Here is a 13180-nt window from a genome sequence, read left to right on the forward strand (position 1 = left end):
TAAACACAATGTAACAAAGATGCTCCATTAACTTTTGGTGGGGAATTGAGCACTACTTAGTATCTCTTACTTCTGCAAAGAACTAATGGCTATGAAAGGATAAAGTACAACTAGAAGCATTACACAAAACTAAATCAGTTAGTATCTATCTATACAATTACACATACCAAGATATATGATATTCAATCTCAGTAAAAAAGGGTGCTTTATTTAAAGTTTGTTTTAAAATATATGCATTAGTTTAAAATGTGTCCATCGTCATATATGCACAGAAAAATTTAGAGGAACTGTACTATTTTATGAAGTTAATTAACGATTGAGTCTAAGCTCTGAAAAGCAGGCCATTTTCTTTCCTTTAATCTGAGAAGAGTAAGTAATTTTCTGCATAAAGATTTTTCTTTCCATCTTACTTGCACGCAACTTTTACCTAATGACTTACTACCATCAATGCAGCTCTAATTAAATGTAGACAATTAAGACAGCTGTAGATTAGGGAAGCATCGATTTACTGTACTGCAGCTCAGTGAGATCAGAAATTCTTGGGTCCATGATGTTCCAGTTATTGTGTTCTACGCTGGACCACTCAATCACTCTCAGCACTCTTCAGAACTCATTTAACAGAGTAGCCAATTATGATGTCACTGACAAGTATTTCCTATTATGGGCTCTTGGGTAACTGTTAAAGGCTGGATGAGAATCATATCCTAAATTGAAGCTAATAAGCTTTAACTACACAGTTTGGTATTTAGTAAGTCGCAATTCCAACAACAAAAAATACTAGAAATAACATTTAAAAGCCTATTTTTCAGTGGTGGATTTCATGGGCTCATTTGTGTTATTTCATTCTGTCTTGTCTGTGTTGTTTATACATATCAAACTTTGAAGAAGATGGATAGAAACTCTACTCTGGCGGGGAAATCCTCCCAGCCACAGCCACTCTGCATTCTGCTTGAGAACAGGTGAGCAGGCTGTGAAACACACCAGTGCCTGTTTGTTCACTTCATCACCAGCACTGGAGGTTTTAGATCCCTATGCTGCCAGTCCAAGTTTTGTAAACAAATCTTCCTGTCTCCCACTTTAAATATGCATATAAGAACAAATAGCTCGTAAGCATTTTGTTACAAATACATCTACCTGACTTACAGTCATGTTACCGAGCTTCAGTGCTACCTGATCTACTTGCACCTAGCGAGTCAAAACTGAACTTGGATCCTGTTTTTCCCCAAATTGTTCAAATTTATCTTCAAGGGAGGCTGGTGAATAACAACACACTGTTGTATACATTGCCTCAGCCAGAATTCTGATTCTCAACAGGCTTGCTGAAGATAATAGGTTTGCAAAATGAAAAAAAAAACAACAGCTCCCCCAAAATGGTGGTCCAAGCTTAGTACCTCTCCTAAAAGACCAAAATCTCTTCTTCCCCAGACACCTTGACAACTAGCTGGAGCAAACTGATAGACAGGGCTTAGAATAGGCTAGTTTGTCCTGGCATTCCAGCAACATGATCAGCCTCATCCCACATTCCATACTCTTTTTGGCAATAGGACATTAGGCTCCCTAACATGCACAACATCAAGCTGCGACTCAATGTTTTGGATTTGAGGTTTGCAGAACACAGAGCCAGGTACATCACCTACTCACAAGGCTAAGACGTGTTTTATCATTACACTTCGGAAATCCCTAAGCATTACAAAGGCCAAACAAGGCAGTGTTCTGGACTAATGCCATTTTGGAACAGGGATCTAAACGGCTGTTTCTCATTTAAGATTAAAAATAATCAAAGGAAATTAGGTTCTTAATTATAGAATGTAAAACCATACATTTTTCTTTCTAGTAAAATCTTTCAGCAACATATGTTTCCTGCACTGACCACCTCACGAAGTGTTCACTGATGCCCCTTTCAGAAGGTTCTTCATTTCCATGCTAATATCTGTACGATTCTTAAAAGCTGCCACAAATCAGGTTAATTTTTCCAAGACAATATCTGAAATCCATAGCATTTTCCCATAGCTAAAATATGTCTCTTGGAAAGCTTTATCTTTGAAGTTACTAACTCCACCCAGAAGATGCAAGAAATCCATTCTTAAGATGCTTTTAGTTGCAAAAAACTCAGCAAGAAAACTAGCTCAGTAAAAATCCCTGTATTACTCAGCCTCTTGTGGCTATCTATTCATCTGCAAGTTTTCACAACAGCAACCAATACCATTTGCACCCAGGATGCAAAAAGCAGCTCTTAAAAACAGATTACAGTTTTTAATAAATGGATTATTTAGCACTAAGATTACTGCCTCGTGCTTATTTGATGCTTCCTTCTCCTCAGAAATTAGATATTGATAAGAATCTGGGTCACAAAGGTATTTGAATCTCTGTGCAAGATGAGGGTGAATGAAGAGAGATATAAACACTTCTGAAGTACAGTTAGCATCTAAGGCATCTTTTGAAGAGTGTAAGCATCATCATATTTCCATTATTGTAATATGACCAAAGTGAAAGATAACAGCACAGCGATATGATCCTTTCATATAACCATGGACTTATTTTTTTAATTTCCAGTATTATTATTCTTAACAGGCTGCAAGAATAAATTTAAAGGGGGAAGGTGGGGTGTCAAAACGAGTGGTTAGCTTATTTTTCTACATATGAAGCCAGCGTGCAAAAACTAACTTACAGGAACAGGTTTCAGATGCGACATATTTTACTGGGATGTTTCTCTCTCATAGGATTTAAGGCTTAAAATGATGACCGAATGTTGGCTACAGAAAGCTTCTGGAAATTGATAGTACCAGTGATGAGCCAGACGATGCCATCAACACCACATGCCTCACAGGGATTTGTGATGTTCAGACAAACATTGCATCAAATCAAATCTTGGTGAAGAAGGAGATTGGAAGGGAGAGAGAATTATTTTAAGCAGGTATTTCCAATGAAGGTGTACTTTTGTTTTACATATAAGTGAGATCAACAATAGCTGCTGCAGAAAGGAGCAACCCTGCTGGCTCCTTCTCTTGAGCTGTACTTGTCTGACTCTGCAGTACGCCCATTCAGGGAGCTGAATCAACTAAGCTTCTACAACAAGATGCAATCAATTTTTCTGCCAGTTTAGCTTCCTGTGAAAGCACACGGCCAAGGAGCCAGGTAGGAGGGCAGAAGAGAAAGCCCATCCCTTGCAGCAGTGGCCATCTATTAGACTAAGTTGTAATAGAGAAGCACTCCCTGAAGTTCCTGTCCGCAGCAGAGTTCCTCAACATGCTGAGCTGGGTGGAGGGGGAATTTGAGGTTGAAAACAGTTAGCAACTCATTTATTTGTAACTCTGTGAATTTACATCTTGTAAAGAATCCATGATATGACATGGAGTCACCTTTATAATAAAAGTCACACATGGGATTTTATAAAGCACTTCAGTGATTTATGTTCAGCATTTTTACTGAACCTCACGCTCCTAACTCAGTTACTTTTGAAAAGCTTGCCCTCTAGGATCACTTGTAGCCCAGTCTCTAAGTTTTAAGACTTCTTCCATGTATTCAAAAGCAAATTAGAAAAAAAAAAAAGAAACAGTTTCTCTTCATGGTCAATAATATAACTTTCAGGCAGAAGCCTTTTTTGTCGTGGCTCAGAGGAATCCATGTCAAAAAGAACAAAGACAAAGGCAGAAAGAAGCCTGTTGTCAAGGGATAGCATAGTCCAATTTATTATTGTAACTGAGCCTCTGTGAAACTGTGGCCAGTGGAAGAGGCATTTATTGTATTAGCTTGATTGTAGCAACATATGCAAGGGAAAGGACTTTGAACAGGTACCAGGAAAGAAGTGAAGACAAGGGAAAAGCTTTTCCTTCATTGAATAGCAAAATGCAACTCAGATAAAATGTTCACAAGCTAATACTTATTTTTTCTAGAAGCCAATTCCTAACTTCAGTTTCCTGAATAATGAAATTGCCAAATGTTTTTCAAAATGTCATTTTTATTCCAGTTATTTGTTTGCTTATCCAAACAGACTGAGGAATGTGTCTTACCATACAAGTATCCAGATCCTCCAAACGTTCTATCTCTGTCAACTCCTCAACTGTGATGATAGAGCGTTTAGTTGGTTTTTCTTCAGCTAACTCAATTTCCAGTGATTCCTGCTGTGGAAGTGGTTTACCACGTCTGGTTAAATGGTCAGCCTGGAGGCAAGGATAAAGACAGGAACGCACTAAGCAAACTGTTAAAAAAGGCAAGTCAAACATAACCAGAAACCTTAAAGAACTTAAGTGATCATAGATCCTAGAAGACCAACTACAAAAGCAAAGCTCAGCTATGTGTGTTAATCTTCACACAGGGTTTGTTTGATTTTTTTTTTTTCCTCTTTTTTTGGATGGAAAACCCCTTCCATCGCACATTCTAAGAAGGAAGGGAAAAACTATAATCGGAAAAAAAGAAAAGGAAAAAGGTCAGATAAAAAGCCATCCTACTTTTGACTTACAATAGTATTACGGGGCTTCATCAGCAGTTGTCCTGTCTTTACCGTAAAGAAAATAAAGGGATGGATGAGAAGCTTTGTCCTAGACCTTTTCTTCTTTTTTTTTTTTAATAAAATAACACAAAGACATGTATAATGTTAGCTAATATAATTATCTGATGGCCAAAATGTTATCACTCATTATTCCGAAACCAGTTTTGTTCAATATCTCAGTTCTGTTTCACTGAAGAAATAGGTAGGAGTTATCATAAAAAGAAAAAAATTCATCATTGGTAGATCTATAGGATAGGACACAGTTTTTTAAAGTATCAGAGAGAAAAAACTCTCATAATAATAAAATCCATTTTTAGACTTGCATAGCAAAAACTGCTACCAAGAACACAGACAATGTTATATGAACCACCCTGGATTGTACTTGGAATGGAGTGGGTTTACATTTTCAGGAAAATGATAACATATTTTCTAGTTCTGTTGGGAACTAAAGAGAATATTAAATAACATCTGTTAAAAGCAAGTATTTGAAGATCAGCTGGCCCAAATCAGTTAGTCACAGAAGCCTTCAAAGAGGCAGCTAGGGAGTCCACTGCTTAACATAAGCACAACTCCAGACAACCAGTGGACTGTAGTTTTGTTAACCACCAAAAAGGGTAAACAGATGACCTAAGTCAATTATAGCTCACTTAGTCCAGTGTCTACTCAGGAAAAACAACTGAAGACCTGTTATGGATTTATCTTTAATCACACTAAAATGGCTAGAATAATAATTAATGCTAATCATCATCACATTATGCAAACTCAGGTCTTGTCAAAACATGGTTTATTTTTCAAATTTGCCTTAAACATTGCTGTGTCAATAAAACACACACAGGCATTTGTAGGTGGCTGAATTAGTAGTAGGTGACACCTCCAATTTAAGGAGCTGGCACAGAACTGTAACTGTGTTTAATCTTTGCTGTATTCAGAACTAGCTGCCAGCTCTCAGATCGCAGCTGTCAGTTGAAGATTAACACTGACAAATTAGACAGGAGTTCCTCTACCATCTTTTTAGAGATCTGTACTCTTCAATGTTTTCATCAGTGCTATACTATGTGAAATAATCTGTAGCTAACAGAAACATAAGAGACTTAAACAGTGAAAAGGACACGTTATTGACGCAGGCCAAAATGGATCACAAAGTAAATCAACTCAAATCAAATATACAGCCAAAGATTCCATAGGAACCAAGAGCACTGGCAATTAGCTATGGACACAATCCTGAAAAGCAGCAAGTGTCAAGTGTCTAGAAGCCATTACTGGGAGGGAGATCTAGCAAACCCAGTCCTGAAAATGAGCTACCACTGAAAGTCTGACAAAAGGAAGGAATTCTTATCTCCTTGGCTATGTAAATATGAGGAGTAAAGAATGTCAGGAGAAAATCAATTTCACTCCTGTATATGGTGTTGGTTAAAACACTGGAATAGTCTGTCTGGTTCTGGGAACCATTTTTTAAAAGAATCTTTTAAAACAGCTGGAGAAAGTGCAGAGGATTGTTACTAAAATGACTCAAAGGCTGGAGAAAATGACTTACTGTGCAAAAATCCAGGTATGTCCAAGTTGTGCAACATCACTGGACAGAGACCGCCCACTGCTCATGCCAGCTGAGCCTGCTCCAGGACCAACTGGAGCTGATTAATGTGGCCACTCAGACAGCACGCTGATGCTGCTGCATAGCTCTTGAGACCAGAGGTTGTATCTTTACACAATGCTGCTCTGTATCATGAAGACACACCCTTGAATAAACCAGCCTTTTAATTTATTTAAAAAAAAAAGAAAAAAAAAAGGGGAGGGTGGGAAAGAGTGATTTGTTTTCTGTGTATAAGGATTTTCATAGAGAGGAAATAGAGAGAAAGATATATGGTTCCCTTATCGTGTGGGGAAAAGCATCTGAAAAAATTCATGACTGCAAGCTGAAGCCAGAGAAATTTCAAAACAACGAACCAGTACTGGATTCTCCTTACAGAGGCCCATTGCCTTAGAAGTAAAAATGTTTTTCTGTGGATACACAGTTGTTTATTTCTTCCACTCTCAATGAAGCAAGTACCTATATAATAAATAACTGTGCCACCTGACAGCTCAGTACCTTCAAATAACAAAGTATTTTCTTTCCTATGTTTCTACTCCTTTTTCTTCAAACTTGATACCTACGTTTCTGGGGTAGCCTCAAGATATACTCATTCAGAGAATAACTGCTGAGAAGCAGTCCCTCCTCTAAAGAATGATATTTTACCTCTCATTTCACAAGCAACCAACCCTTACCATCTCACCAGGACAAGCACTGGCACTGTTCTTAACTAACGACTCAATGTTGCATCCCGATGGCATTTTTAGTTTTAGATCTGACAATAGTGCAAAAGATAACAGGACAAACATATAATGCAGTCTCTTCCAGGGTCGTATCTTCCTTAAAGCAAAGAGCCAAGAGTCCTGTGATCATATTTCAAATGATGTCAGTAATGCCAATGAAAATAAGACCAATTTCAAAACAGAGCTGTTCTACAGAGAAACTGAACAAGTTGTGAGTGTAAATGGCATTGTTAAGACACTCAGCATATTCAGATATCAAGCATGCAAATACTCACCAGTTTGTGATGGCAATGGGAAAGTGCATCCAGGATTTCATCTACAACTCGGTCAGACAGGAAAGAAGCCACTGTCAGCTTTACTTCACTATGTGAGGAATAAAAACGGGACAGAGAAATTTTTAATTCACGCAGAAGAATTTTGTCTTTATTACGTGTTCAACAGTGCAACGATTATCCACAGTGCTGTCACTTTATTTGAAGTAAAACATTAGAGGGTGTCTGCAGTTTTCAGAAATAAACTCATGAATCACACAATAAACACAAGAGCCTCTGTACCATATTTAACCTGCTTCTAACATTTTTCTAAGAGCTGAAATGAAAACATCTGGTGGGTAAGAGAGCTGAATAAAAACCACATGTAAAACTCAGCAAGGAACACTCCGCCACTGAAGTCAGAGAAACACGAACCTCGGATGAATGAGATTAAGACAGTGCTGCCTGTTTAACACTAGTACACTGAACTACTACAATCCACTGCCAGTTGAAGGACAACTGTACACCACTGGTTGTCTAGCCTTTGTCACCGCAACTTCCCTTCCTCTTTTTTGCTCTAGGTAACCACTTTTGTCTCAAGAACTTCATGTTAGCCATTCCCATTATACGGACTTATGTGAAACACCAACACACCCCATTCACTGAACTGAGGTTTCACTGGTAACTCCCTACTAAGGAAATGTGTACCTTGAATTGCTCCCTTGGGGTCCCATCTTTGGCCACAGTACAAAAGGCTCAGGCTGTGGAGGGCAGTTGATTTGCAGCTGACAAGCACATAAATCCAAACTTCATCCCGAAGCACTCTCTCTCCTGCCTCTAAGGTTTCAAGGCCAACTGCTTCAACTTACATTTGTTAGCAAGTAACATGGTTTTGTTGTAAAGTTTTTATGTGTGGGCTGAATTGCATTGGATTAACAAAGCTATTTCCATCTGGGGCTAGCACTACTGCTGCAGAAAGCCTGGGGAAAAAGGTAAGAAACTTCTTGAAAAGGCAACACAATTCATAGGGAGGTAGAACACTGGCCAAGCCACGGTGGGAAGAAAATGAGAGTGAAGGCATTTTCCTCAGTTACCTATTAATTTCAAATAATATAAGGCGGGAAGGGTAACAGTGTGGTACCCTCACCCCACTGACAGTTGCAGTTTCTACAGGTGGAAGGGGCACTATTATTGTCTCAGGGTCAAGATTTGTTTGATAGGACTGAAGTGAAAAAACTCACTCCCTGAACCATTTTAAACACTCTGAAGGCATAGCTAAAGTCTTTAACACCTTTTCCTGCCAATTTTGCTACACTCTGCAAAACTAATTTCTAAGTCTTACTGTTTTCTTCTTCTGCAAAGACATTAGCATCACAATGAAAAATGACATGCTTTTCCATCAAGCAGAAAGGATTCCTTAGCCAAATAGCAGCAACCGCAAAGGTTTAAGTATAGGTCAACTACATTATATTGCATAAATATATTCTCTAGTATATATTTAATATGAAAAAAAAGATGCAGTAAAATGTCAGATAAAAGCCTCTTTTTTCCCCTCTTTTTTTTTTTTTTCCTCTGAAGAGTGAACCAAGCGTTGTTTAGGGTAACTGTTTCTGCTCCAGGTTTGTGGCTTGAATATCCAAGTTTCGATTTTTTGAGTATGCCCCTCTGCTGTGCACAACTCTCACGCAAACAAAAAGGTTTAAAGTGCTACAGCTACAGGACAAGACCAAATACAGCAACGGACAAATCACTATTAACCCTGAAAGCAAGTAGGTGCAATTTTCTTCTATTACAGTAATTCAGTGTTACCTGAGAACATCAACAGGTTTTTAAAAAAAAAAGTACGTCATTAAAATGTTGTTTGTGTACCATAAACCAAAACTCTTACTAAATAAAATAGAAACACGTGCATTAATGATCAAATTAACACCCCTGGAGATTCCAAATATTTGAATCTCCTAAACTAAGTTCAACAGACCTGTGAGAAAATTTCCTGCTCTTTGAATGCCTTAACATGGTTTCTTGTGAGTCACAAAAGCATTCAAAAAAATCTTTTACTACACAAACATAAATACCTAATTTTATTGAGGATATCAACTCCAGATTGCTCCAACAGGACATTTTTCACAAAAGTGCGTGGGATGGAAATCTTCTCAGTGCTAGCCTCAATCAGATCTTCACGGATGCGAGCTTTCTTCATTACATTTGGGCAAAGGTTCTCCGCTGCATCCACCATAGATTCCAGGAGCGTCTGCAGCACAGGAAGCAAAAGCTAACATCAGGTATTGAGATTTTCATTACCTGGAAGATGACAGCGTTATTCTGGTGCATAGCACTACGACACTTTAAGACTTGTAATTTTTACAATTTTTCTTCCTAATTTCCAATTCATTTTGCAATCCAGCTGCAATATAAAAGGTAATTTACCAAACAAAGCTGAGGAGGAACAACATACTTGTTTTGAAAACGACCCACAACTGTACTTTGCCTTTTCAAATATGAAACATTTGCAACTCTGCAAGTTTGATTATCAGAACAATAAATTAGTTTCCCTTGTGCACCCACCACTGCTGCCCCTGCATGCTGCAACAGCAGTGGATGCTCTGCTGCAGCTGCCTTTGCTCTAAACTGTGCCCTGAATCAGCAATTTTCATTCATGCTCCAGACCTGTCAATTTGTAAGAGGCATCAGTATATGAAAAAAGGAGACTCATGAGAACTTGACATGCTGTACAGGGCTGGAATATACTAGTTAAATACTAAGAAATAGCTACAAGTATGATTTGCAGGCGGCACTCAAACCTTTGATATACGGATCTCATTTACGTACATGGAAGTCCACTGTGAACCTTAGGTGCAGTCAACAATTTCAATTCTTTTTTAATGACTGATCAAAACCCCAAATCAGGACAGAAGAAAACCATACACGCTCCAGAAACAGGAGCATGTAACCCCCCAACCCCCTCAAGTTTCTTTTTCTTAAAACACGGTCTTCCCTGCTGACAGTATAAAGCCAACTTCTTCCCTCTTAGACAAATCTCTCATGTATACTTCAATGCTATTATGAAGCCCCTTTCAATTGCATTAGATTTGTCTCCTATCTGTGTCTGTGAGAAAAGGTAATTCTGGCTTAAATCCTGTTTTATCATCGACTGGTTTATTTTCCAAACCTCAGCTCTGACTAGAAGGCTAAAGAGCCCTCACTACACGCACAGGTGAGGGCTCACAGTCCCTCACATAATCATCCACGTATGAACTTGTGTCACAAAAAGTGCAGGAAAACTCAAATGTACACACATAGGGATCAGGATGAGACATAGAAACCCTGCTAGTGCTCTATACCACGGAAACATCTTTCTCTAATCGCTTTCAATTTTTCTATCCAAAAAGTTTAGGTAGGACCAGACAAGATATAAAACAATCAGCTAGTCATCTGGAAATCTAAATTTTAAATTCATACTGTTTTATCCATATGTTGATACATACCCTCTGTACAGTAAAACAGATACATAAACACAAAGCAGTATTTTCTGACATGACTGGAAATTGTTCTTTTTTCAAATTCTCTCCTATATCCACCTTACTCCATCTCAGGTCCCAGCAACTCAGGAAATCTATTTCAGGTGTCTTCAGAAGGCTGTTCAACCACTAATTAATTTCTCATAAAATAACTTGTTTCAGTGATTGTAAGAGGTCAAGGCTCATTAATACAGTATCTGAAAGTAAACCCTCTACACCCGTTCCCGGCATGAAGAGCTACTTAGTAAAGATCAATAAAGAGATGGTTCTCTCCAGCAGCAGGTCCCTCTGCATGCTGAAGGTGTCACGCTGCTGCATTCCAGTGACGGTGGGGTCTCCTCAGGCTACAGCGCTTCCAAGGTGGCAGCGAGAATAAAGATGCTGTCCTTGGTTCATGCTTCAGTGTATGTGCAAGACCCATTTTCCCCAACTTTGCATCCTCCGAGCAAGTGGAGTAGAGCCCAATTTACTGAAATGGACTAAGTCGTCTCCTGTAAGACTGAAGTCTGATAACCAAACAGAGAAAGGTACTTAAAAATAAAAAGAAACAAACCCATAATTTCATCAAGCCTAGCTCTAACCTAGGAGCTTAAAAACTGTACAAAAATAATTAATTGCACCCCTTGAAAATTCTACTGATTTCCTTTTTCTTCTCAACCTCACTCCACAGGTAAGTGACATCAGGATGAACTTCATCTCATCAGAGCTTTCTCTTTGTATATCCGTACCATAACTGGCAATTTTCATATGTAGATACTGAGTAAGAAACAAAAATATCATTACTGTACAATAGTTTTGATGATTCAAAGCAGCACCTTTCGTCTGCAGCTCTTAACTGACTAACAAATTAAGTGTAGATTCATGAGGACAACACAGCAGCACGAAGCAGCCACAGCGTATAGGGAAGTCCGATCTTTACAACATTTGATCTACAGGTGTTAGGGACAGCTGCCATTATAGTTAATATGGACCTTGTTTTTGGGTTCCCAAGCTCTTGCACTTTAACGGACTCATCTCACACTCCCTCCTTCAATCCCCAAGCACATTCTGGGGCTGTAACACTAACAAAGAGCCTTTCAATCCCCTGCAGCCATATCCACACAGAGGAACAGTAGAGACAACTGAGCCAGGTAAACTACTAATGAGAATTTCTGACACATCTTTTTTTTCCCCATGGCATTTATTCACTGGTGCAACTGTGTAGTCTACCTTGCAAAAATCACACTCAGCCTCCCAAGAGTTACTGATGGATCACAATCACAAAAGTTATAAAGGCTTGCTATGTTGAATTGCAACTGCAGTCTAAGCATGGTCTTTCAAAATGGATCACGTGAAGAAATGCTGCATGAAGGTGTCAATGAGAAGCAGGCAAAAAGACTAAAGATCTTGCCTGAAAATTTCAAAATTAATTTTTACTCAAAATACTCAGAGCATGTCTAATTTAAAAGTTAAATAGAGTTTGGATCTTTTGGATCTCCTCTTTAAGTGCACAACTGAACATAATTTCTTCAATGGTGGGATTGCAACTGTTGATTTCACATGACTTATTATCACATCTACAGAAACCGTTCCCTGGTCCCTACTTCCATCCCCAAACTTTTCAGTGATGGAAACTCACAGCTAAAAATAATGACTGTGGAGGAGCAAACATTTCAGTCACAAGGCTACAAGTGCCAGTGAGCAGGCATAGAGAAAGAAGAGAACAAATTCCTGCACACAATTAATGACTCTTAACATTCAGAAGAAAGATACAGTGAGTAAAAAGACTGGAGATGATGATATCTAAAGAAAAAATGAAAAAAGGTGATGGAGCAAACAAAACCTTTGCACTAGGACAGAATTTAGGAGGAACAGATCAAGCACTCCTGTCCTTACAAAACAATCTTCTCTTGCCTAAGCACCATTTGTCTTGCCTATGATTTTCCCTTGGGCCTTTGCCGACCGAATAAAGCATCTCTGGGTCCTGTGTGTCCACAGTGACATCATCAGGAGAAGAGAAATGCAAGGGCCTTGATATAATTTCTCCTTTGGCCAACTCACTCCAAGACGTTGCTTTTCCTTATTTTAACTTCTTCCTTCCCTCCCCTTCCCTTCTCTGAGGTTAAAAAAAAAAAAAGAAAATCTCTTATTTGCTTGAAGAGCGTTCATTGGCTTTACTCAATTTCCAAACACTTCTTTCTAGAATCAGACTCTGGTTGCTATGGAAGCTAAACATCAAAACTTCACTTACAGCACACCAGATGTTTTCCCCCCACAATATCAAAAAGAACTGTACTTATGTGAGCTCCTTTATCTATCTTCACAAATAAGCTGCATATTGACCTAAACAACTGGAAAAAAAAAAAAATCCTAATCCATGTTCAACATTTTCTCCTCCATGCAAAGTACCATGCCATAGAACTTAAAGGAAAACCTTTCAGCTTTGAGAGTAAAATTAATAAAAACAAGTGTTACAATATACACAGAGCATTATGGCTTTATAGTTTCTTCTAAGGCACTTAAACTTTAACCCCACATAAATCAAAAGTAAATGTAAAAGTCAGAATGGTTGAGCTAAAGTGCCTTTTGCTGTAAATGTGTAAAAGCACAAATGGAAGACCCATTAACTCAAT

The 13180-nt window shown here is 38.5% G+C and overlaps 1 protein-coding gene across 1 annotated transcript in view; it reads right to left on the reverse strand.

The window, feature by feature from the left end:
* CARMIL1 (capping protein regulator and myosin 1 linker 1) overlaps nt 1–13180 on the reverse strand; it is a 193732-nt gene that overhangs the window by 38265 nt on the left and 142287 nt on the right. Inside the window, exons 27-29 of the mRNA XM_086608525.1 lie at nt 9126–9301; nt 7075–7162; nt 4011–4160 (exon numbers count right to left, since the gene is read on the reverse strand). Coding sequence (XP_086464651.1) covers nt 4011–4160; nt 7075–7162; nt 9126–9301 — 414 coding nt within the window. The remainder of the gene's footprint in view (nt 1–4010; nt 4161–7074; nt 7163–9125; nt 9302–13180) is intronic.

The sequence above is a fragment of the Tauraco erythrolophus genome, chromosome 3 (genome assembly GCF_009769465.1).
Source record: "Tauraco erythrolophus isolate bTauEry1 chromosome 3, bTauEry1.pri, whole genome shotgun sequence".
Lineage (NCBI taxonomy): Eukaryota > Metazoa > Chordata > Aves > Musophagiformes > Musophagidae > Tauraco > Tauraco erythrolophus.